The sequence below is a fragment of the Gobius niger genome (assembly GCF_951799975.1).
Source record: "Gobius niger genome assembly, chromosome: 21".
Taxonomy (NCBI): Eukaryota; Metazoa; Chordata; class Actinopteri; order Gobiiformes; family Gobiidae; genus Gobius; species Gobius niger.
This window is the reverse complement of record NC_136872.1, coordinates 16,037,499-16,064,135: the sequence shown is the minus strand read 5'-3', so window position 1 is coordinate 16,064,135 and position 26,637 is coordinate 16,037,499. Positions and strand designations below refer to the sequence as shown.

The 26,637-nt window shown below is 40.4% G+C and overlaps 1 protein-coding gene across 1 annotated transcript; it reads right to left on the bottom strand.

Annotated features, from left to right (window-relative positions):
- Positions 1-1,612: 1,612 nt before the first annotated feature.
- Positions 1,613-24,464, bottom strand: adisspb (adipose secreted signaling protein b). Its single transcript, XM_079580418.1, has 5 exons — positions 24,383-24,464; positions 15,905-16,059; positions 11,154-11,292; positions 9,627-9,752; positions 1,613-2,235 (listed from the first exon to the last, which is right to left on the bottom strand). Exons 1-5 carry the CDS (start codon positions 24,399-24,401, stop codon positions 2,135-2,137), a joined length of 540 nt encoding a protein of 179 aa, XP_079436544.1. The 5' UTR covers positions 24,402-24,464; the 3' UTR covers positions 1,613-2,134.
- Between the last annotated feature and the right edge of the window lie 2,173 nt (positions 24,465-26,637).

Sequence of the window (26,637 nt, the reverse complement as noted above, 5' to 3'; positions counted from 1 at the left end):
AACAACTAAACAAACCCGAAGACATTCAAAAAGTCTAAGGAGTCTAAAAGAGCATATGTTCCCTTAAAGCCATAACAAGTCGCCCCAAGGAACACTTTTCTTTTACTGTTTACTCGAGTCTAAATTATTCATAAATATAGGCAATTTTTTTTTTTTTTTGGCAAGTTCTTTGTTACTGAGCGCAACTGGGGTTTTACGCACATATTACGCACTCACTTTCCGGATTGATTGTAGTTGACAAGACTTTATGAAACAATCTCCCTCTTCATACTATCCACAAAGAACACGAAAGTCTCCTCCTCTTCTCTGACACACAGTCTTCGAGTTGTTTCAGAGCGTGTTGAAATCGCTGACACTTTAATCCATGTTCCAGGTTCGTTTTTGGTCCAAATGAGCCACGGAAACGCACGGAAAACAAAACTTTGATTTGTGTATGTTTTATTTTTAAGAAATTGCCCAAAGGCTATAGTCCTGTGTGCTTATAGCCACATTGCAAGTAATTAATCAAGTCACTAATCAAAAATAAACCTTGATGTATAGGCAATGCACGAAAGATTGGCCTACACATTATATTTCACAAATGTTCATCTACATTACTACTTTAAGTTTGTATAATTTATTTAATCGTTCCGAGTGAGGCATTTTGTTATAGTTAAATGAGGACTTTATGAGCAAGTCTATATAGCCTGTTAACAAATTGCCCCAGTGAGTAAGTAAATAACCCTCTCTCGGCCGTCGCCATTACAGAAGACCGTCTAAACTGTTGTTTGCGGTTTTAATAGTGCACTCAGCCAAACATTTATGATAAAATGTTTTTAGTAGCTAATGTAATATAAAAACATATATTTTTGCCATACATTTTCACTTCAGAGAAACTAACAGGCCTAAATGAATAGGTTATATACATGTATTATGCTATGGTTACTGATACAAGTTTCTGGACACCGGGGACTCGAGAATTGAGCGGTGCGCAGTGCCACCTCCTGGCGTTACAAGGAACTGACGGTACCCAAAGTCAAGCTCACGATTTATTTTTTTTCATTTTTAATTTCTTTCAACATGAACAATCCAAACCACACTCAACCAACAGAACAGATTATATGGGAACTATATAGGAACTACTACATTCCTATATAGCACGTCGATGGAGGCAAAATTTGACCTATTACAAACAGGCAAACATTAAACAAATCTACACAGACGACAGCCTATTTAAAGCGTATCCAAAACTAAAAGGTAGAAGAAAAGACATGTTAGGACAACTTAACAATACAGTTTTAACAACACCGTTTCTTGGCACTTTGGATGTAAATAAAAGAAAAGATGATCCTGGTTTGAGTGACGTTTGTGAGAAGATAATCATGTTGTGGTGCAGGAAGAGAAATAAAATGTCAAGTTCAACAAGCGTGGAGACAATAGGCTTCAATGAAAAGGCACTTGTGAAGGCTTCATGAAAAACTCTTTATCTTTACCAGCTCCAAACTAGCTGTCAGGGGGGGTTCGAAAGTGTTATAATATTCTCAGATAATGCTAATTTTACAACCATAAGGTAAAATCAAGATCATAAACCTACATACCTCATCGGCTGGACTTAAACCGGTCTTCCTTTACTGTAAGGCTGCACAATTAACTACAAAGGCATTGAAATTGCTGTTTGAATAGTTGCAATGACCAATCTACATAGATGGTTCAATTTCATTTAAAATTTAATCCATGTTTGGAGCACATTTAAAGCCTTCTTAAGTACAGACTCCCAATCCACCCAAACTATCCCTTAAAACTGTTAAAAAGTTTATCAAATTCAACAAGAAGGCGTCCACAAAATGAGTCACCTCTTGTTAAATGTGTTCTCGATGTTTTTTTCCACCTGTAACTATTTTCCAAACAATACATTGAACTTGAAGGTGGCAGCAATGCGAAGAGCGCTGCTACCCTCTAGTGGTGGAGGAAGTAAAGTACACACTGAATTTGAAATGGGACATTGACAAGTTCCTTATGTAAACTTTTGTTTCAATATCGATGCAGGCGCGAGGATATCTTTTTATGAAGAGTCAGACAATGTTGTTTTTTAGCAGTTTTGTTAATGTCCGTTTTAAGCAGAGATATAAGCTGTTTTGGATGGAGTCAGTCATTTTCAGTCAAATCCTTGCCAGTCGCTTTGTTCAGAGTCGTACTCGAGCTCCACTCCGATGCAACGCACCCCTTCCAACAGCATGGGCGTCCCGTGGTGCCGATCTGTGCAGAGAAAAACAGAGGATAGATATTTAGAGTACAGAGTTTATTCTGCTAACACCAAGTCAGATTTAATGCTTTCTAACATTGTGATGAATGCTCGTTAAATCTATAAGGATGATCCTAAAACCATCTCATGTTGAATGGCACAGAAGTACATACACATTTTACGATTCAAACTTTGTAGAATGAAATAGTAATATAATAAAAATAAATAATGATTTGGAATAATGCACTAAATTAAGTTTGTGAAAGATATTTTTTGTGATAATAGATTGCTCTTCTCTTAGAACTTAATAATAAGTTTTACATGTTGCACAGCTACAGTAGGCTCTGGCAAATTACCATGTTAACTACTTTAATTCATAATCTTTTGAAGGAAAAATAAAAGGACCAGATGAATGCTGCTCGAGAAGAAGAATTAGAACTAGAATGCAGAGTGGAATGCAGAGAGTAGAATGCAGAGAGTAGAAGGCAGAGAGTAGAAGGCAGAGAGTAGACTGCAGAGAGTAGAAGGCAGAGAGTAGAATGCAGAGAGTAGAAGGCAGAGAGTAGAAGGCAGAGAGTAGAATGCAGAGAGTAGAATGCAGAGTAGAAGGCAGAGAGTAGAAGGCAGAGAGTAGAGTGCAGAGAGTAGAAGGCAGAGTAGAAAGCAGAGAGTAGACTACAGAGAGTAGAATGCAGAGAGTAGAATGCAGAGAGTAGAAGGCAGAGAGTAGAATGCAGAGAGTAGACTGCAGAGAGTAGAAGGCAGAGAGTAGAAGGCAGAGAGTAGAAGGCAGAGAGTAGAAGGCAGAGAGTAGAAGGCAGAGAGTAGAAAGCAGAGAGTAGACTACAGAGAGTAGAATGCAGAGAGTAGAATGCAGAGAGTAGAAGGCAGAGAGTAGAAGGCAGAGAGTAGAAGGCAGAGAGTAGACTGCAGAGAGTAGACTGCAGAGAGTAGAAGGTAGAGAATAGAATGCAGAGAGTAGAAGGCAGAGAGTAGAAGGCAGAGAATAGAATGCAGAGAGTAGAAGGCAGAGAGTAGAAGGCAGAGAGTAGACTGCAGAGAGTAGACTGCAGAGAGTAGAAGGCAGAGAGTAGAAGGCAGAGAGTAGAAGGTAGAGAGTAGAAGGCAGAGAGTAGAATGCAGAGAGTAGAAGGCAGAGAGTAGAAGGCAGAGAGTAGAAGGCAGAGAATAGAATGCAGAGAGTAGAAGGCAGAGAGTAGAAGGCAGAGAGTAGAAGGCAGAGAGTAGAGTGCAGAGAGTAGAATGCAGAGAGTAGAATGCAGAGAGTAGAAGGCAGAGAGTAGAATGCAGAGAGTAGAAGGCAGAGAGTAGAATGCAGAGAGTAGAATGCAGAGAGTAGAATGCAGAGAGTAGAAGGCAGAGAGTAGAAGGCAGAGAGTAGAATGCAGAGAGTAGACTGCAGAGAGTAGAATGCAGAGAGTAGAAGGTAGAGAGTAGAAGGTAGAGAGTAGAATGCAGAGAGTAGAAGGTAGAGAGTAGAAGGCAGAGAGTAGAATGCAGAGAGTAGAAGGTAGAGAGTAGAAGGTAGAGAGTAGAATGCAGAGAGTAGAAGGTAGAGAGTAGAATGCAGAGAGTAGAAGGCAGAGTAGAAGGCAGAGAGTAGAAGGCAGAGAGTAGAATGCAGAGAGTAGAATGCAGAGAGTAGAATGCAGAGAGTAGAAGGCAGAGAGTAGAATGCAGAGAGTAGAATGCAGAGAGTAGAAGGTAGAGAGTAGAATGCAGAGAGTAGAAGGCAGAGAGTAGAAGGTAGAGAGTAGAATGCAGAGAGTAGAAGGCAGAGAGTAGAATGCAGAGAGTAGAAGGCAGAGAGTAGAATGCAGAGAGTAGAATGCAGAGAGTAGAATGCAGAGAGTAGACTGCAGAGAGTAGAAGGTAGAGAGTAGAAGGCAGAGAGTAGAAGGCAGAGAGTAGAAGGTAGAGAGTAGAAGGCAGAGAGTAGAATGCAGAGAGTAGAAGGTAGAGAGTAGAAGGTAGAGAGTAGAATGCAGAGAGTAGAAGGTAGAGAGTAGAATGCAGAGAGTAGAATGCAGAGAGTAGAAGGTAGAGAGTAGAAGGCAGAGAGTAGAAGGCAGAGAGTAGAATGCAGAGAGTAGAAGGTAGAGAGTAGAATGCAGAGAGTAGAATGCAGAGAGTAGAAGGTAGAGAGTAGAGTGCAGAAGGCAGAGAGTAGAAGGCAGAGAGTAGAAGGCAGAGAGTAGAGTGCAGAGAGTAGAGTGCAGAGAGTAGAGTGCAGAGAGTAGAAGGCAGAGAGTAGAGTGCAGAAGGCAGAGAGTAGAAGGCAGAGAGTAGAAGGCAGAGAGTAGAATGCAGAGAGTAGAATGCAGAGAGTAGAATGCAGAGAGTAGAATGCAGAGAGTAGAAGGCAGAGAGTAGAGTGCAGAAGGCAGAGAGTAGAAGGCAGAGAGTAGAAGGCAGAGAGTAGAGTGCAGAGAGTAGAGTGCAGAGAGTAGAGTGCAGAGAGTAGAGTGCAGAGAGTAGAGTGCAGAGAGTAGAAGGCAGAGAGTAGAAGGCAGAGAGTAGAAGGCAGAGAGTAGAGTGCAGAGAGTAGAGTGCAGAGAGTAGACTGCAGAGAGTAGAGTGCAGAGAGTAGAGTTCAGAGAGTAGAGTGCAGAGAGTAGAAGGCAGAGAGTAGAGTGCAGAGAGTAGACTGCAGAGAGTAGAAGGCAGAGAGTAGAGTGCAGAGAGTAGAAGGCAGAGAGTAGAGTGCAGAGAGTAGAGTTCAGAGAGTAGACTGCAGAGAGTAGAATGCAGAGAGTAGAGTGCAGAGAGTAGACTGCAGAGAGTAGAAGGCAGAGAGTAGAGTGCAGAGAGTAGAAGGCAGAGAGTAGAAGGCAGAGAGTAGAAGGCAGAGAGTAGACTGCAGAGAGTAGAAGGCAGAGAGTAGAGTGCAGAGAGTAGAGTTCAGAGAGTAGACTGCAGAGAGTAGAAGGCAGAGAGTAGAATTCAGAGAGTAGAGTGCAGAGAGTAGAGTTCAGAGAGTAGACTGCAGAGAGTAGAATGCAGAGAGTAGAGTGCAGAGTAGACTGCAGAGAGTAGAAGGCAGAGAGTAGAGTGCAGAGAGTAGAGTGCAGAGAGTAGAAGGCAGAGAGTAGAAGGCAGAGAGTAGAAGGCAGAGAGTAGAGTGCAGAGAGTAGACTGCAGAGAGTAGAAGGCAGAGAGTAGACTGCAGAGAGTAGAAGGCAGAGAGTAGAAGGCAGAGAGTAGACTGCAGAGAGTAGAAGGCAGAGAGTAGAAGGCAGAGAGTAGAAGGCAGAGAGTAGAGTGCAGAGAGTAGAGTGCAGAGAGTAGAAGGCAGAGAGTAGAAGGCAGAGAATAGACTGCAGAGAGTAGAGTGCAGAGAGTAGAATGCAGAGAGTAGAGTGCAGAGAGTAGAGTGCAGAGAGTAGAGTTCAGAGAGTAGAGTGCAGAGAGTAGAGTGCAGAGAGTAGAGTGCAGAGAGAAGAATGCAGAGAGTAGAAGGCAGAGAGTAGAATGCAGGGGACAGAATGTAAAGAGTAGAAAGTGGACTGTTCAATATTGAGTAGTATAGAGTAGAAAGCATTCCGGTATTCCCCACTGTCTCTGTGGATTGCCCCTCCCTCCATGACTGTCATGTGGCAGAAAGCTTACAAAAATCGTGTTCAGAGATGCCTGAAACTTTTGACACACCCTTTCTAGAATCCAAACAGGCAACTGTTCTTATGTGCGTTTTCGTTAACTTTGAAGTTAAAAGCAGCTGACAATAGACAATAGTCATAGATTCCTTCAGTGTTTGGGGCCGCATGGTAGAGTTTCAACGTGCCCTTGAGCCTGACACCAATGCATTGGTGGTTCAGTGGTAGAATTCTCGCCTGCCACGCGGGAGGCCCGGGTTCCATTCCCGGCCAATGCAAATATCCTTTTTTTCCCCCTTTCAAAAGACTGGGAACATTGACTAGTTACAGATGGAAGACTTAAGACTAGTTGTAACATAATACAAACATAATAAACACATTTCAACAAATATGGAGTATGAAGCAGTAATAACTCATTAGTAACTATGTATCCATCCATCCATTTTCTTCCGCTTTATCCGGGGCCGGGTCGCGGGGACAGCAGTCTCAGCAGAGATGCCCAGACTTCCCGATCCACACACACCTCCTCCAGCTGTTCTGGGGCAACACCAGAGGCGACCAGGAGGCATCTGAAACAGATGCCCTAGCCACCTCAGCTGGCTTCTTTTGACGTGGAGGAGCAGCGACTCTACTCCGAGCTCCTCACGCGATCTAATACTCGATTTAGTAACTATATAATTACTAATAAATGCTTTATTGCATCCTAGTTATTTTTAAGAGTAAAACGTCCAACACAGCCAATCATTACTTGGGCCACTTGCTTGACTTTCAGCGTGCCCTTGAGCCTGACACCAATGCATTGGTGGTTCAGTGGTAGAATTCTCGCCTGCCACGCGGGAGGCCCAGGTTCGATTCCCGGCCAATGCAAATATCCTTTTTTTTCTGCTCCTCTGAGCAAATACAAAAAGTGTCTATTTGCACAGCCAGTTACGGTTAAGGTTGTTAGTGTATTATGTGTAACAGATTGCAGTTAATGAACATGCTTTCTGTAAAACACTCATCATCAATTCTTGTCTGGTTAACATGTTAAGGGATTCATACCGCCTGCATTAGCTGTGTCAACTCAAAATTTTATGTGCAGTCTCATGTCATATAACACGAAGTAAAGTGTGAAATATGTTGGGATTCTTTTCAGTAGAGGTTTGTCTATCACTCAGTCGTAGTGTTGCTCTGCTGAAGACTTTGCCCCTCCCCCTTGTTCTGCCTCTTCACAGGCCCTGCCCTCAAAACTCTGCCATGTGGCCACTTTCAGAAAGCTCTGTGAGAAATGAATCCCTCGTATTAGACCCACTTTAGTCTAAACTGCTTTAACTCCATGTGCAATTCCATTACCTATCTTCACAAAATGGTTGCAGTGAAATACTGGCTTAATTGACTACGCTATACAATGATTGTGCTGAGAATCGAGAATCCAAACAGGCAACATTTCTTATGTGCGTTTTTGTCAACTTTTAAGTTAAAAGCAGCCGACAAGATCCTGTGCTTTGATTCCTTCAGTGTTTGGGGCCGCATGGTAGAGTTTCAACGTGCCCTTGAGCCTGACACCAATGCATTGGTGGTTCAGTGGTAGAATTCTCGCCTGCCACGCGGGAGGCCCGGGTTCGATTCCCGGCCAATGCAAATATCCTTTTTTTCCTCCTTTCAAACGACTGGGAACATTGACTAATGACCGCTGGAACACTTAAAATGAGTTGTAACTTAATACAAACATAATAAACACATTTCAAGCAGTAAAGCAGTAATAACTCATTAGTAACTATGTAATTACCAACAATTAATGCTTTATTACAGCTTAGTTATTTTAAAGAGTAAAACACAGGTATAAGTGCCCACTGTGTGATGTTCAACACAGCCAATCATGATCTCCTGCATTACTTGGGCCACCCGCTTGACTTTCAGCGTGCCCTTGAACCTGACATCAATGCATTGGTGGTTCAGTGGTAGAATTCTCGCCTGCCACGCGGGAGGCCCGGGTTCGATTCCCGGCCAATGCAAATATCCTTTTCCCAAAGTTCTCAAAGGCTGGGAAGACTCACTACTCACAGAGGCAAGACTTAAAACAATAGATTATGACTTAATACCACCTTAATAAGCACATTTTAACTACAAGACATCACATAGCAATAATAACCCAAAAGAAACTATAACATTTATTACACCGTATCAACAAAGAGATAATGCTGAGGGTAAAACAGGAAAAACTGCCCCCTGTGTAAAGTGGTATGTTGCACACATGAGTCTACTTGCTACTTTCTTTTACACATTTAACGTCTCAATGCGTTTGACGAATCAAGTAGATGTTTTGGACCACACAATGCCTTCCGGTGGCCACAAACATTTCACGTACTGTTTGAAATGTTGCCAGTGATCCAGCCGCTCCATGATCCCTGAACCTAACAACAGCCTGTTACGAGTTTGCTAATCTCACATGCTCCAAAACCACAAACATCCGCACAGATGTCCAGCTCACGCTCCAGAGGCAAAAAATAAACTTCAAAATAATCACTTGCCTGACTTTATTTACACAGACTTCACCACACGTTCCAATTTTCTGATCCATCTGCCGAGATCCAAATCTGTTAGTGATACTGACTCAAAATGCTTCCATCCTGTTGCAGGTACTACTAGGACCTTAGTTTTCAGTAGTAGACTAGGAATATCAAATATATTATAGTACTGAATTGCATGTCAACCAAACAAAACGCACAATAAAGCATTACTTGCTTTAAGGGGTGCATTTGTGACCGCCAGCAGGTGGCAGCACAACACAACGTCATGACAGAACAAGGGAATGGTCTTTTACTGTTTGAGGTTGTGTAGAGCACTTTGTACTGTCAACGATTACTCACATTTCTTCACACTAAGCACGGGTTGTGGGAACATAAGACATGTCAGGAGATAAGGGTCAGATTTAGCCTCTACATAAACACTGTTTAAAAATTAACATTTAAAGTTTCTGGACAGAGAGAAATGCAAATACCGACAAGCACATTCATAAGATGGACAGTGGTCTAAAAGGTGCATTTCTTTCTTTGTCCAAGTAAAAAAGCACACGAGCATAATGTACTTTGTGTTTTGCAAAGCTCATGTTGTCTAGGCAACAAACAAAAGATTGATTAGCACTAGAGTAATCAGATTTAACCAAATTGAGAATAAACAAGACTTTTACACATTAAAAACAGACACTTCAAACACATTTATACTGATTTAATTACTTAATCTACTATACAAATGAAAAAAGCTTTGCTCTAAAACTGACCGACCAAAGTTTACAACAGAGCTCTCAGCATTCTCATCTAGTCAAATTTAAGTCTGTTTAAACCCTTGTTAAACTTGTTAAGTCCTGATTTGATCATGATCTAGGCCTTATGAGGTGGTTCTTCATGTGAGAAACACTCCAAAGCTACCGGAGTACGTGCCTAACGTGAGAGTGTAGTGAACTCTGTATCCAAGCGCTTTGCTATGCTGATGTGGTCAAGAAAACAGACTGGTTTTAGCCTTTGTTGTTGGAGAGAAAACAACATTAGAGACCACTGACCTGTTTTAGTTGTGGTGCTAAATGAGACACTTGGTTGAATTAGCAGACAGCCATTGATTTTACTTAACAAAAACAGTCCACAAACAAATAAACGGGACACACACTTTGGTCCAAAGAATGTGCAGTCCCTCCCAAGAAAATGCAAAATTTTACATCACTACTTGATTTTGCGCAGGAACAACAGCTTTACCCCGGATGTATTTGAAAATCCCTATATTTATTTGCAAGCAGACCGGAGTGTTAAGGTACTTACCCATGACTCTGGCGTGCACTTTGACCTTCACACAGACGTCCTCGTTGGTCTCACTGAGCAGCAGCACTTCTTCACACAACACGCCCTCCTGCTGCGCCATGTACTCGCACGTCACCCTCAGCCCCCCTTCAACACAAGAAAAACGTGGGTAAAGCAACCTTAATATTTACTCATTAACAAGCAGTGACCCATGAACTACTTTAGTGAGGTAATCCAACAAACAAAACATTACTGTGAAAAGTCATGACCTTAGACTTAGTCACAGTGGAAAGAGTAACCTTTTATGTTTACTCAAACACAGGTCCTAAAAGTTCAAAAATAAAATGAGTAACTTTCACAGGCACAAAAGTACAATGACATGAAACTACACAAAGAAGTATATTACTGAAGTGCGTGACCTGGGTTATTAGGTTATAATGACTGATGTCTACACGGAGCTGAAGAGAGTGAGCACAGCTGGCTGATGAGCACACAGCCATTTATTAAAACACGAGAGGCGCCTCAATGCGGGACACGAAGGCTGTGACTGATGCCAGGCAGTCAATAAAGGCAGTCAATAAAGCATTTCGTTTTGAGTTCCCTGATGCTAGCTTTGGAGTATTGATTTCCTTTTGTCGTTTGACAGCAAGATTGCGAAACCAAATCATCTGACTCTGAGCATGTGAGGATTTGCATTACTATTACCCCCGTTCAGTTATCTTAGCTTGGGCAAGCACAAGCATGACTCTCAATGGCAGGTATGACTTAAAATAATAACAAGAAAATAGGGAATCTTGAAATGGTGGAACAAAGGTGATGATTGATAATGAACCTCCAATTTATAACAGGCATAAGATAAAGAAAAATGACACACGTCTCGGTGTAATGCATCTAAATATTACGTTTTGTGAGTATTTACGAGATATCACTGCTTATTTTTAGGGGGTAGGGACTTTTGATAGAAACAAACATGGCTGGCTGACAGAGCTTTCACAAAACCTTCATGACAATGTGAATGCGTAAAGTTAACACATTGCCTTTTTAATCAGGCCTCTAAGCAAAAAAAACATGGAAACAATCAAGACATTGGAAAAGGCATGAGAACTCAAATGGAGAGTGACACTGCAAAACATCAGGCCACTTGAGCTGGAGCCATAATAAGAAAATAGGGCGCGTTTGAGATGTGGAGGCTAAATCTGTGACAGATTAGGTCCCACATCAACGGACCAAATTAATTAAAAAGTTGTTGATAGGAAGGATAAAGATGGATTTGGGCAAAAAGAGGTTGACCTAATACTGGCCTGCAAACCCTGAGGCTGCGAAGACAAACAGGGGAAGATGTATGACTAATTAAGCCGTAATAAGGAACAGCAGAGGCATCAGAAAACCAGTTGTTCTACAAGATTATTGTGATTGACTGTGTTTAAACATGGTAGAAATGGTAGATTAGATAATGCACATTTTAAAGCAGTAGTGGAATTACTTAGTGGAATTATTTACCTATTGATTACACCCAAAATAAGAACAAGATCAATCGGTGCGTCCTACCGTCAGTTTGTGGGGCGAGGTTTGTGATCCGGAGGTGCGGACTGGGAATGGGAGCTGGACACACGTCTTTTCCCAGCGCCGGGACTTGGGGCAATGTGAAGACGATCTCATATTTGTGCAGCGCCTTCAGGAAGCCGACCTGGACACACACGTTAGGGTTGAGGTCAGATTTCAGATGTTTCCAAAGAAATAAATGAATACAAACAAAGACAGACAGACAAGTAAATCCTCATTTGTGCAAAAATATTGACTTGCTTGTTTGTCCTTTGAACGTTGTACTTTGTAAACTCTGTAACTGCGAGCAAGGGCAGCTCCAAGGCACTAATGAAGAGAGGGATTTAAGGGGAAATGAGCCTGACATTGCTCTCCTTAAGTCCATCACAGAACAGTAAACAAAGGATTACCTTATAAGCTGCAGCCATAAGTAATTCTCATAAGAACAATATACAATACATTTCTGCTAGTGCATCTTATAGCAGATTTTCTGGATTGATATAACACAAACTGTGGCTCAAACTCCCCTCAACAATGCTCGTTTCATTTTTTATTATTTATGCTTTATTTATAGAGTTCAGGAATGTGATGTCATACCGCTAAGCATCACGGGATTAGCAGCAATAATAAACTAATGGAGTTTTAAATGTTAAAATACGAGAAAAATGTTCACATTAAAACACTTGGACACCACAGTGTGTTAGATGTATTTACCATTAGTGACTCAGCAGCTTTCTTCTCCACTTTTTATACTGTTTTTAGCTAATGTTAGTCAATGGAAATGTATGCTAACAGCTGCGCACATGGCGGATCTCCATGGTAACAGAGGAATTTCCCGAACTCTTTACAGGTTAGCCTCTTGGGACTCTTGTAAGAAAGACAAATGTCAAATACCTGCTTAATTATTGACTTAAATCACAAAGATACTTGGGTAAAAGCACACTTTGTTGAAAAAAATAAATAAATACACAGCTATTATAACTAAAGTGGCCACGCGGTAAAACACGTGACCATAGGTGGCTAATTAACGATTCTCCATGATTACACAAATGCAGTCTGAATAATGCAGATACAGATACAGTATATTTCACATTCAATATATTAGAAGGAACATGAATTAAATATAACACAAAACTGATAGACGTTGTGAGTCGAATCTGCATTTTTAACAAGCCTTAATTGAAACCACGAGGCCGCAATGAAAACGAAAGTAGCCCACATTCTGCACAAAACTATCACTTTGATGAAAATATTGCTTCAGGCCTTATTAGACACAATGACAATCAAATGGGACAGGTTTTACTCACAGTCTCGGAACGTACACGGTTATTTTGACACTACAGAAGGTGCATGGCAGAGACTGTGCCATGTGCCGTCTTCATCGCGTCAGAAACATGTAGCTTCTTTAATTCGTGAGCGCGCCTCTAGTGGCGGATCTGAAGACTGCATGCAAAAACTGAACAAATGGAATATGAGCTATTGGCAAGGTAGTGACTCTGACTCTACTATGAGAATAATTACAGCATATGATAAAAGGCTTTGTAGGTTGAGGTTGCGGTAGTATCGAAAAGAGACAACTGTCTATCTGATATACCCAGTCTGCCCACTCGTATTGATGCATCAACCTGTATTTGAGAGAGGGCATTCAAGGTAACAAGGTTGAGTGCCACCGGGCTAATTTTGCACAATGTCTTTTCACAGTGGAAGTGCGTGGGACTATATTACCGCACAGAGCCCCCCTCTCCTCTGAACGCTTCATCTGGGAGGCAGTAGCTATAGCTGTCGGGGCTTTGAGCTTACACTGCAGCCTGCATTTCCCCAATGTCTCCTCTTCTGTCGTCTCTCCTCTCTCCTGCTCGCTTTGTGTGATTATGTGCTCATAAATTTTTCCCTTTGTCGAAGCCTCTGCTTCTGTGCTTCATCAAACCCATTGCTTCCTGTCAACATATTTATCTTTAAAATGAAGCTACATCTGAAAAATTGATGAACGTAAACACATCAGAAGAAGTTCCTTAGCTCTCCTAACTGAAGAAATTGGGATATTAGTTTGGAATATGTTTTACCCCAGACACAGCCTATCAGCTAATGTTAAACTTTTCACACAAAGCACCACCTGAAAAATACCACCTTGAAACACTCTTGACACAAAAGAACTTTGAGGCCCAAAGACTCACCAGAAGGAGCACATTTTTACCATCAGAGAACCAGAGCTATACAAGATGCCAAGATTATATTTAGTTCTCTCTCTCTTTGAGTTTCCTGGAGAAATCCCCTTTTGCTTTAATGCATGTCTTTTCGCATTACACAGATCATGATCTTGTTCTCCAAGATTATGCGTAAGATGAGGTGGACTGCCTGAATATTTGTTAGAAATAATAAATGTCAGGTCAAATGCTTACCAGAAGAGGTTCAGTGCGTGTGGACAGCAGTATGACCCTTGAACCGTTTAAGACTCTCCTGAAGGAGGATCCGCCTTGTGAATGCTCTAGCTTGTTTTTAAATCAACTAAAATGTATTTATATAGCACATTTAACAGTTTTAAGTTTTAAGTGTTGTGTTAATGCTGTGGTAACTGTTTTGAATGTATATGTTGTTCCCCCTTAGGGCCTGGACTCCTCTGGAAATGAGACTCTTGATCTCAGTGGGACTTTCCAGTTAAATAAAAGAAAGCTCCATCAACAATGGCGCAATTCATTCACAGCAGATGTAAATGTCACATAGTTTGTCATGGACATCATTCCAGCATTTTAATCACAGCCGTGACAGTGACACTGACAGACAATGTTATGAATCCCAGCTCAGTTATAGTTCCATTTTAACCTTGTTTTGGTCATGATTTACTATTTTTGAAAAATACAGTTTTGACAATCTGATTTTCTGTGGTATGTTGATAAATTGCTTTGATAGAAATAGCTTTATGACCTATACTTGAATTGACCATCTGAAAGGCCAGACCTTGAAAGTGCAAATTATTGTTATAATAAATTGAAATATAGTTATTTGAGTTCCGCCCAGTTGGAATATGTTGAAAGACAGGTCCTGAAGCTCCATCACTACGTACCGTGGCTAAAAGAGAACACACTAAAAAGGTTGTAGATTAAATGTACAACAAGGTATAAGCACTTTTGGAAGTTGAAAATAACCCATTGTGCGACAGCTTTCACCTGGAAGGCTTTATAATAACCAAGAAACTGCACACCTCTTGAAAAGTACTTGATTTCACATCTGAGCCACTTCAACCAAACCTGAACGGCCTCCAAGTATTTCTCTGAAGCACACTTGGAATAAACGGCTTCACAACAGCAGCTTAACAAGGCTGTGCTTCAGCGTTTTAGCGAGGATGTGTAATTAATGGTACAAAAGCAATGTAATTACAGCCGGAGTAACTAGAGCATTGTAATTGTCACCAATGGTCAGACGTCAAAGCAGCTGCTCCTGCTCAGGATATCTCTGACGCTAAAGGCTTTTATGTCTTCCTTTTTCAGGTTTTGTTCCTGAGATAAACAGCTGGGGGAAACAAGAGGCTGCATCAGGGAATATCTTTGTATTGTGCATTTATTGCCCACAGCGGCGATTAGCTGAGCTGCTGAGACAGATATACAGATTGTTACTGCAGCCCATTGAGTAACTGGATACAAAGATCTAATAATATATCAACCACTACTTTTTAGCCTGATTTGGTATGTTGCTCAGTCTTGTTTTGACTCAATTGGAACAAAATTAAATTGGATTATGGAACTGGTGCAAATGTGGGCTTGATTTTACATTCTCTCATCATATCTCAAAAAGAGTCGCACCAGAAGCTTTCGTGAGCTACATGTGGATAGTGGTTGCCTCCCCCTGACAGCCTAGATATAGCTTTATTCTGAAGATCGTTTTGGCACACGGATTGTGTACAGTATGACGTCGGTGACTTGGGACATTAGCAAGAGCATTTTTTAAGGATGACGCTGATTTTTGTAAGATTATTGCGCACGCATTTTGACAAGTGTGACTATCCACAAGTCAAGATTTTTCCCGACACTATGGTGTAACTTTTGCAAAGGTTTCCACTGTCCTTGTGAAACAACAAGCTTTTCATTATTAGGCAATTTGAACAGTCCAACTTTACCAGGGAATCATTGACGTCACTAGAGCATGGAGTATTGCATAATCTAGTGTCACAATCTTTATCTTTATCTGTTTAATCCAAATGGCTACATTTCCCACTCCGTAATTGCTTATTTACTTGTACTTGATTAGTCATGATACTTGCATGAGTTAATTGAGGTGAAATGAGGGACAAGGACTTTCTCTTAGATAAAATGCAATGGCTGACCGAGAGGACATTGCTTTTGGCCTTAGGTTATGGCACAAACAAGCACTACCATTCTTATAAACAATGGCTCCAAATTATCGCAAAAGGAACTCCAAAATTTGGTCTACTCTCCTTGTAACTATGATTCAATCAGACTGATTGGATCTGAAGGGTTCAATCTGTCATAAAATCTCTAAGTTGTTATTCTCCAGTCTTTCATTGTTATTGAGTTTCCCCTATCTCTAAAAGAGTTCTCCTGCTCCAGGCCTCCATTGCATCTGAGTAATGGGAGGATATTGTTAACTAATTTTGGAAAAAAGGAAGCCATTTTTTGAGATGAGTTAGATTTCCTGCAGTGAATGAGTGAAAGCACGATGACACTAAAAGTCAACAAATTGTGGCCAATTGTGGAAAATCTAGTTTTAGACACAATTAAATTGAGGGCAGATTCAGGACACACCTTGACCATGAAGTTCCCGTCATCCTCGGGCGTCACCATGACAATCGAATCGTGTAGTTTTTCGTCGAAGTGAACGTGCGAGGCGGCGCCGGCCGCGTGGTGGTGTGCATGATGGTGGTCCTCTGAAAATCGGACCCCTCCCGTCTTCGCACAACCTGAGAATGACAAAACAGAAACTCTAGTAGATCATATACATGTGACGACAAGCTAGAACAACACTGTGCTCCGGAGCCTATAGAGAGGTCAGGCCACGTCAGAGTAGGATGACAGCGAAAACAATGCTAGCACCTATTTTAATGTGTGGTATTGTGATGATTAGGAGTCTTGAATATTTCAATAATGATATTATTGTATTGCCGCTCTACACCCGGCTTTTTAACGCACCACTCGATGTAGAGGTCACATCATACACTGTACATAATAAAATATATATAAATAATACAATAAAAATGCACATAGATTAATATTGTGTTGAGCATGGTAATGACAATTGGAGCAACAAGAACACGGAGTATAATGTGTATTAATGCGCCCTTATGTCATAAAAACAAGTGAGTATGGTGTGATATTTGGCATTGGAAACTGAAAGAAATATATTAATGGTCGCTTTGTTACTTGCTTTGTAGGGATCTTACAGGAAACAAGACCGTTTTTGTAATAGTGTTTCGTTCTGTTAATATGTGAACAGTTCAAACAATGGTTGTGAGTTTGGTTTGCATCAAAAAGCTTTTCTGAAAGGTAACGAGTTCTTCATCTTTTTGCTATTGTTCCTTGTTGTTGTTTTGTTTATATTGATTGTACTGTGTGAAATGAAAAGTTTTATCATATTGAGTTGGGGGTAGGCGCTCATAAGCTTTTGCTTCAGCCTACTCCTTTTGAGCAAAATGTATGCTCAAACAAATAAATAAATAGTAGTATTTTACTAAACCATTTCAACACAGTACTTTCAGTTCAACCTGGATAGACTCAAATAGAAATAAAGGCAGCAATTAGAAAGATTTATTGACATTGTAGCGATCAGACCCTGGCAGTTGACATCGATATATGGATTAAAGTTAGTATGGATGGGTAGGTTAGAGATGTCTTCCCCAAGGCCTGGACACTGCTGGTGGTAAGGGAGACCGGTGAAGGATGTACAGTAGCAGGGTGAAACCATGGATAGAAGATGCGGTGAAGGGGTGGAGTCAGGTCGCAGCACAGCTGGGAAGCGGACGAGCCATGGACGCTGGAGGCTTAAATTAGTGACCGAGGGCGATGATTGGCAGCGACGAAGGTCCGGCTCTGCACTGATGGGCTGAGGTGGAGGTGTGATCCTCACAGACGCGCTCATTGGCCGGAGGTAGGAGACGCTGAAATTAGTCTTCCAGGTTGAGTTTATGTCTAAGTCTTCTTTTGAATTTAAATGTCTTTTTTTCAGCAAAATGTTTCAAAACAAGACTCAACAAGTGTTTTTGTTTTGTGATGGGTTTTCAGTCGGATTGTGAGAAATGTGCCCTCTGCAATTCATCCATCCTGCACCCAGCCAGGAGTATCTAGTCGGAGGTTTCGCCTATTGTGCATGTTTTGGGTTCACGGGAGAGGGGAGAGCACCTGGAGGAAGCTGACTCACACATGAGAAGAACATGCAAATGCCACACAGGAAGGTCCCACCCAGCAGAACCGGGGACCTTGTTGCTGACAGAAAGTTTTGTTGACTTTGACTCGACTTCCCCATGACCGTAATGCTTTCGGAAGTAAAGTAGAAAGCTGCTGACAAATTTGACAATAGCAGTTTCCTCTTTTGTGAAAACTGAGTAGTGCTCCAGGATTGAAAGACTATCTTCTTCATTTTAGATGATTCAATTTGGTTTGAAATCTCTGCGCCCTCAGACTCTCTATGGAGGCTCTGTTTAAGAAGTTTAGGCTTACAAGCTAAACATCATATTTCCCTGTAGGTTTTCAGCACATCAATACTCCTCCTGCCTGGGCCTCTTATCTCTGTGTGAGTGAAACGAAACTCAATTTACCAAAAAGAAACCTCAAATTCCCCAAATAATAACGCAATGAGAACAAACCACTTAAAGACATGAAGACTGCAGGTCATTTTCCCAGAGCAATACAGAAGCGGCCACAAAACGGCAACTTATAACTCAAGTATAATGCACTTACTAAAAATAAAACTTGTTTAGAACATTTTTAAGTGGGCCACAACTTTCCCATAGAAGAGAAGTTTCCCCACAAAAACCTGCAACTACTTAGGTGATGCAAGTTTATCTGAAACTACACCACAAAAAAAAAAGAGTCCCTATTCAGAGGGTCGTATTCTGCATGTGTAACGGGTGACACCATTGGGCAGTTCCTATATAGAAGGAAGTTGGCAAGAGGCCTGATGTGCCAGTTTTCTGTGAAGCGATCACTTCTGGTAAATGTTTTAATCGGATGACTGCTTTTTTTATTTTGTGATCGGAGTTTTAAGTGCTGTTTATTTTGTATGGCAGGGTCACATGGTTTTATGGGAGACCGTCTTGTAAGGGAGAAACTTTGAATGACTGGGCGTGGGAATTCGACGCCAGATATTTAAAGTTTTTCTGTTACTGCTTCCTGCTGTCCCTTAGATTGTGTTTTCATTTTGTTTATTGCGTTAGTTCGCTCCGTGAGTTTTTTTGTTTGTTTGTTTGGGTCACTTCCCTACGACCTTGCCACATTGCTGGTTACCCTGGTTCATGCCAGGGTTTCGTCCGCCTTTTGCTGTGTTTAAACTAATTCGGGATTTGACGCCTATTTACTTAATAGGCATCCCTATTAAGTAAATAATAGGACGGCCATCTTTAAATATATTATAACTTGGAAAGCATTATTTATTTTGTGGTTGTCTGTTAATAACATCCCAAAAGACCTGTAACACATGTACTAAAAATGCACATAATTGTTGAACTATCTTACTTAAAGCCTCCTTCAGCAGGCATTAGGCAAACTAACAATACATTTTTGTAGCTCTTGATTGGACAGATAGTGAAAGCATAGACGCTACTTTGATCGAAGGAGAAGAACAACATTCTTTAAGCATTTGCCAGTGTTATACTTGCTTTTACTTGCACTCATTATAAAGGGAGTGTAATCTAAACAGTGCTATAATATCAACTGTATTTGCAGCTGGTTAGTTGAATTGGATAAGAGACATTTACAAGTCCAGCACAATAATATGGCTACCTGATAACTAGAGGCCGACCGATGTGGGTTTCTAAGGCCGAGGCCGATATTTTGGGATATTTTTGACCTATATTTTTGGCCGATTTTTCCAAATGTCTGGTCTATAATCCTGTAAAAACAAATACTTGGCTGCTCCAGCACTGGCGGATTTTATTTTATTACTTAAGGTGATCCAATCATAGTTTCTGTCCCAGCTTTGATTAGTTGTCGTGAGCATTAGCATATTGATGCTAGCCGCGGCATTTTGTGCGGCGATCAAAATTACAATAGTGGAGGTTTAAACTAACTCAGTGGTTGAATTCTCTAGATTCTGCGCTTCAAAATGACATGCCGCATGTCCATATGTACGAAGGTTTAGTGAAACTTGTGTTTAACAAACTTGAAGCTCTTTCCAATGCAAAAAAACGATAAGTCTATAATTTTCAGTCCCGGGAATATTGGCTTTAGTCAGGGCTAGATTGGCTGATAGCCGATATTGTAAAATCCTTGCATTTGTACCGGCCGATATATATATGTATATATACCTCTAATTGTAACCAATACATAACAAAAGAAGAAGGTTGCGATTGTCGCAATTTTTTCTCATAAGAAATTGTTTAAAATATGTTACAATCAGAAACCAAAAGTGTTTTTTTCTTCATCATGACTGTGATAATATTCTGCAGAATATATAATATAAACTAAGAGTCCTCATTTATGCAACAACACGTCCCATGTGAAGCGGCGATATTGAACTACTCAAGTAAAATCCTCTATCGACAAGAAAGTTTATCTTGATCATTAATTTTGGGGAAAGACGAGCAATTCTCTACTGAAGCTCACTGGCTTTTAACTTTTATTCAGGGATTAAAAATAAATAATTAAAAAAAATCAGAGATCTGGGTCACAGAGTCCAGAGTTACGTCATCGCTCCATATGCGCCGGATCATGTGCAGGAAACAGTACTGGCCATGTAAGATAGAAATTACGCACAAAGATGAGCTAAACATAGATCTCTAAAGCGCATTTGAAGTATTGAGATGAGCAACTGTTTTGGGGATAAGTTACATAAAATAATCCTTTCTACCGCAAAACCCATACACGTTACTAGGCAAAAATCAGTTTTCTATGTAGCTTCTGCAGTTTCTTTGCTGCATGTTAGAAGCATAATAATGGACTGGCTTTTTAAAAGATTTATGCACAAAATAGCCAGTGTTTTGAATGGTGCTTCAGCTCTCAATAAAGAGCCATAAATCCCATCATTAACCTCCACAAAGGCACTACTGTAGTTCTATGTCATTATTGCACAGTAGTGAATACATATCGGCCGATCTATGGGTATTTCACAATATCGGCTAGATAAAAGGCCGATATCTCCAGAAAATAAAGGGATAGAGACTTCCCGTGCATTAGAAAGAGCTCAGCAAGAGCTTTAAGTGAGTCCTCCCACAACTTCTTAGGCCCCAGAACTGAGGCGAGGCAAGTTAATTTGTAGAGCACAATTGATACACAAGGCAATTCAGGGGCATAGAGCTGATTTATTAAAGAAACATCATATAATTTTGGAACCATAAGAGATAGAGTGTAAGGTGAGGGCCTGGATCTACTATAATAAACTTGTGCGTGTGTGGCGCACACATGGTGGCGCATCCAGGAGCTTATTGGTAATGCATCAGTGCCGGACCGGCAAAACTGGATCGCTTAGATCAGCTTTAACTTCCCTTTGAAGTACCTACTAAACAGGAATGAATAAATCAGGTCTATTCTCCTAATTAAGCGCTCCCTGCTGTCACAGTTGATCATGGACACATTTTACAGTTTAGAAGTAAAAGACATTTGGGAAAATACCGGCCGTGCATATCGTCATCAGACCCATATCGGTCGACCTCTACCTTGTACCCATCATTTACTGCAGCAAAATATCTGGAAATATGCTGGAAATGTCTAATCTAAGCAGTGAAGTAAAATTATGACCGTCGCCATAGTATTCATGGTCAAAAAATGTGATTACACAAAGCCTCTACTGAGACTGATCATCGTAGGAGCTATGAACCAGATCACATATCTCAAAATGATATAGCGTTTATTACCTCTGATCCATAAGACAGACAGTCCTATTGAGTCAAATTATACATGTGCTAATACTCTATTGCAGCCTATTGTTATTCCCTCTTGTGAAGCCGATGGAGAATCGCGCTAGTGAAGGTACATAAAGAAACCAGTTATTTAGTGTGGAAAGCTTAGAAGTCCATACAATCAGGCTCCGTGAACGTAATTACTGTCATTGAAGCGACGCTGAACTTTATAATGACAAGCTTTCACTGCAGGACTATCTATCGCTACAGGGATCAGCGCAGCGATCGCACACTGATGCACAGGTTGAGTCTGAAATGGAAAGTTCTCAATCAAAAAGAGCTCTTCAACTGTTGTGCCTCAAAGGAACGCAGCATCTTTTTCTCTCATTTGAGGAAAAGGTCTGGAAATTACACAAACTGCAATTGCGTTTAGATGTTTTTTGTTAAAGTCTAATGGAACGTGTTGAAAGGGTTTTGCATAATATCTCATTAATATCACATTATAAAAATATTGAAGACTGTTACCACATATATTTTCCCCCTCATATCGTGCAGCCTTATTATCTGTTATACATTATCAACATAATAGTCGTGGATAAGTTTCTAAGTCAAATGATCTAAACATAGCCACAACAAAACGTGTAACAGTTGGTTGGCTTTATTTCAGATTAATCTCCTCCACCGACTTACAAATCTAATCTCTCTGTGGCTTGTTGCTAGAATCAGCATTTTCTTAGCCAATAAGCTTTCAAGATTGTTGTGATGGCCACATTTCGTTACAGAAGTTGGTAAAATCAGAGTGGAAACCCTAAAACTAACACAAGTGACTGCTTAATTAGCTACATTATAAGCATTTGAGAATGAGGATACTTCACCATCTCGTAGTTACGCAAAAATAATAACATTACTAATGTAATATTTTAGAAATATCCCATATATGCAAGAGATGAAGTGAACAGATTGATCAGAGAGAAAAACATCTTAAACCTCTTGTTTTGTTGAGTTTTTGCCATTCTTTAGATGATTTTGTTGCTGCGTTTTCATCCTCGGTTACGTCTCGTTTTTGTCGCTATTTTGACTGGGGTTTTTTTCAAGAAGCTTTTAGATTTGGTTAGAGTCGAACTGGAGAAAATGTGCTCCAGGGGTTAAGAGGTTAATAGGATGATAAAGCAATACTTGTCAGGAAACACAAAAATCAACCATGACTAACCTCAAGCAAAATAATTTCCGAAAATCAACTTCAGTTAAGGCGACAACCCAGAAGCACCCTGCGTACCCAATTTAACATCATTGTTCTGCTTTAGACTCATGTTTGACTTTAATGGCTAATAAAAACAATTCAAACCCATTAGAGCCTGTAGGGGTTAGGCAAAATTGCTTGTAACCCAATCTCTATTTCGCAGAACAATCACCTGCATAATTTCTAAGTAGCCGTTTGGATTTCCATTGGTGAAGACATCAATAGTCAACCGCACCTAAGGGCACCGCTGCAACACAGTCGGTCTAAGAATAAACCGATTGGATTTAACTTTATGGTTCCACAATGGCATGGCCTCCAGCTACTGCAACAATACACATACTCAGCATTCAGATTTTACAATGAACATCTATTAAAGCAGAGGGCAGTCAATGGAAAACAAGTTTGTTGGTGCACAATTTTCATAAATCCGGGCACAACGGTTCTTTTAGAGCAAGCTTTCACCGGTGAGATGCTTTCAGGCTGACTCACCTACAGCAGTCATAGGGAACAGGGAAGCAACTTTGGGCTTGTCAACTACCTGTACAAAAAATAAATAGTCTATTCTGTTCATCGTCACTTATAATTGTGATATACCAATCAGCCATGACAGTAACTTCCAAGCTATTGGACGGGATTAAGCAATAAGTGAGCATATGTTGTCGTCAAAGTATGTGAGATGTGAGAATCATATACGCTTCCCACTTAGCTAACCCTAGTTCAAGCCCAATAACTTTTTATTTATTAATTTGGAACGACAGAAGAATCTTGCATCTTGATTTTTCTTCAAAGTCTTCAAGTGAGTAGTAAATTGTATTGAGTGTTCTTAGAGGAAGCAATCAGGGCTATTATATCAGTGAAAGGGCCATTTTGAGACTCTTATCACAAAAGGCTGCACTCACATCTGTCATCTTCACTACAAAATCCAATTTACTGGTTACAATCAACAATGAATGCATGGAGCTTTGAGGGAAGCCTAAATTCACGTACAAAATAGAGGCATATTGTCTACTGCTCTTTATTGCGTCACAAAGTTTTCAACATTTGTGTACCACACTGTCAAACCCGGCTTCCCAGTTGCTTTTGCCGTGCAGACTTTTAGCACATTTTGTCAATGGTGTGACAACAAGTCCCTGCAAAAACACTTGGGTCCACAGTGAATTGTTTTTTACCCTCTAGTTTTGTGCTGAATATGTTTGACACGGACATGGCTGAAAATGGAACTCTTTTTGCATACTATACGATATGCAAAATTGACTTCTTTTTGAGCCAACCAAAGCGTTTGTCTAAGTACCTGCATTTGAATCCTGCTTTGGTTCATTCTTGCAGGTTTCAGCCCTGCATATTTAGTCCTTCTTCCATGCTCAAATCTCAGACATCCAGATACTTAAACCAAACTTGACCTCCCCCTGTCGCTACATATAGCCGACTCTGTTGAATCCTTCAAAGAGCTTTTGAGATCCTTTGTGAAGCACTTTGTGATTTTATCTGTGAGAGGTGCTATATAAATAATTCTTCTTCTTCTTCTTCTTCTTCTTCTTCTTCTTCTTCTTCTTCTTCTTCTTCTTCTTCTTCTTCTTCTTCTTCTTCTTCTTCTTCTTCTTCTTCTTCTTCTTCCAAACTTGCTTGACCATAGAGTTTTTGTACAGTTTGGTAACAGTATGTTCAGGTTTGTGTCCTCTGCTGTCTCATAACTACATTAACTAACAAGTCCTACTCATCTTCATTTTATATAAATTGTGCTACAAAGAAAGCTTTCTATCCAATGTTGTTTAAAAAGCCAAAAGCAAGAATATCACATGAGTGCAAATGTCCATCTTTCTGATTAACTATGAATTACTGTGAAAGCCAACACTCGTAATATGGCTTGATAAAATCTGAGTGTCGAGAATCATTAATCATTCAATAGCTGGTTTTCACCGACAGATGCGACCACTACGTTGTAAAACAATCCGCACAGGGAATTAGCGGTTACATGTATGCGTTGGAGAAACTCACTCTTCTTTGCAGTCGCCATCTCCCACAAACTTGTCCAAACGCACTTGTAGATGCACTGTCACAGCCTTGTCATCTCAGCAGCGTGTCCTCAGGTCAACTCTAGGAAAGAAAGAAAAGAGAGGGAGAAGAGCACTTACAGTATGTAGAGGAAAGCATTGAATAACAGTAGGAGGCACGAGACCCTAAGATTGCACAAGACGAGAAGATAAACCTTGACTTAATGGATCAATATTGGTGCTTTTTCTGACAGTTATGATGTTTAGTTTTCTCTCTATGTTAATACATCTGGACATGTTTAAACATTTTCTGAAGAAAATTTGATATTATACCAAAGCAAAATACCACAACATGACACAGTGCAATGTTCTGGTCGTTCTAAAGACATAAGAATAGCTCCGGACAGAGAGTTCAACTAAATGAAACACAACAAAATCAACCTAAGAGGATTAGACCAGGCACAGGCTACACACAGATGGATTATGGTTAGATATATCCAGGGGCTTAGTTTGTAAATATGGAGATGGGATAGATAGGAGCGGATATTTCTCAATATGTTGAATACAGTAGTGTCATTGACCTATCACAAGTCTCATGACCATTTTATAACAGCTTGGTGTTATGCACTGTTCTAGGAAACCGCTAAAGCTAAATAAACCTGTATGTAAACAAAACAGCTAATGCTATAACAATTTATTTAATGCTATGGATTATTATAGGATTTCTTCACAGCAGATATAATTTCAAACATATTAAATAGTAGGTTATAAAGATTGTGTTTATGCTCTAGGGGACAAAATAACTCTATGGGAGATTCACTTTTTCTGATTTATCATTCAAGCCCACTTCTCTATAGGAGCCGTTGTTGTACCAATCGGATCATCTATGAGTTTATGAATTGTAATTACTAGCTCGAGTGGCATTTGTGTGGAAAAGTGGAAATTCACCAATGGCTTGGAACCTTGCATTAGCTAAAGAGAACATTTCATTTTAAGTGGAGTCAGGAACAGGGATAACATTGGTGGTGTATTATTCCTTTTACACATTACAATACTTTTACTTTAATACAGAATATAAGCGCCCTTCCTCCATCTATTTGCCTCTGTTTGATTTTCATCCATCCCTTACAACGCTAAAGCAAACTAACTGACTTTTGGCATCATTACATTGTTTGTGCACTCAGTCTGAACACGTTTTTTTTCCAACAACACATCGTTCATGGTTAAATTTACATTGCAAGGAGTGACGGTCACGCTTCCTTTGAATTGTTCTTTTTACGACAGGGAACCAAGCACCTAAAGGATCTAGTTAAGCTTGAATTTCCTTTAGTGGACAGAATGTAGGAAGGAAAACACATTAAGCAGGCAGCTGTTACTTCTTCTAGCAACTTTTGGTAGTGTGAGGGGTGTCACTAGAAGATGCACACAATAAAAAATGAATACTATCAGCAACTGTGAATAAATAATTGATTAAAATGATCAAATGTGGAAAATCAATCACATGAATTAATGCAATGCACACTTTCTCTGTAATAACAACATATCATTTTGAAAAGCTATAATTTATTAAATGAACAAAGTTAAGCCCTAGTTGTTTGAAATGCAACAGATACACGTTTATTATATTGCACCGTGCCAGTCATTCTTCCATTACAGGGGCGTGATGAAGCCAAGCCGTGTCCTAGAGAAAGCCATATAACATTTAAACGGAACAATGTCGGACTTATATTTAGAAAGCCGCATTTTCAAGCTGTCAAATCATCTCCAAGTTAAAGACCGTCCGTGACAACAAGTGCAAGAGACATGGGGGACAGCTTCAGCTCCGCATCTGGCACGACAAAAAGTTACCCGGTGTTTCTCTCAAGCTTACCTTTTACGCACGGAGGATAGAGACCTTTGATGTGTAGAAATAACCGACCTCTGGCCTGTGTTTGTCTTCTGAAGTGGAGCTCGAGCGGAGGTCTGACTAGGAACAGCTCCAAGGATCAAAATACAAGCGGACACCGAGATCTCCACTCCCCCTTCAAAGCACGCTCTGCGCGTACTGTACCTACCCACTTCCGCGTTTGGTCACGTGGTGCGGTTGTTGCTTTTTCCTCAAATATAAGTCTGTGCGCGTCGGTGGATAGGCCTCTTCGCCGTCAAGTGACAATATACGTAATGCTACCTGTTTGTAGAGGAAAGTTATCATGTGATTGCTATAAACAGATATGTGGACAGTTCGCCAAGCTTCTTATTCGTCAAATCAGGCTCTCTAGG

Excerpts from the sequence above, each read along its gene's own strand:
- adisspb (XM_079580418.1), bottom strand. Across the intron at positions 9,753-11,153 it reads CCTCGCCCCACAAACTGACG|GGGGGCTGAGGGTGACGTGC; the intron begins GTAGGACGCACC and ends CTTGTGTTGAAG. Across the intron at positions 2,236-9,626 it reads AGTGCACGCCAGAGTCATGG|ATCGGCACCACGGGACGCCC; the intron begins GTAAGTACCTTA and ends TTCTCTGCACAG.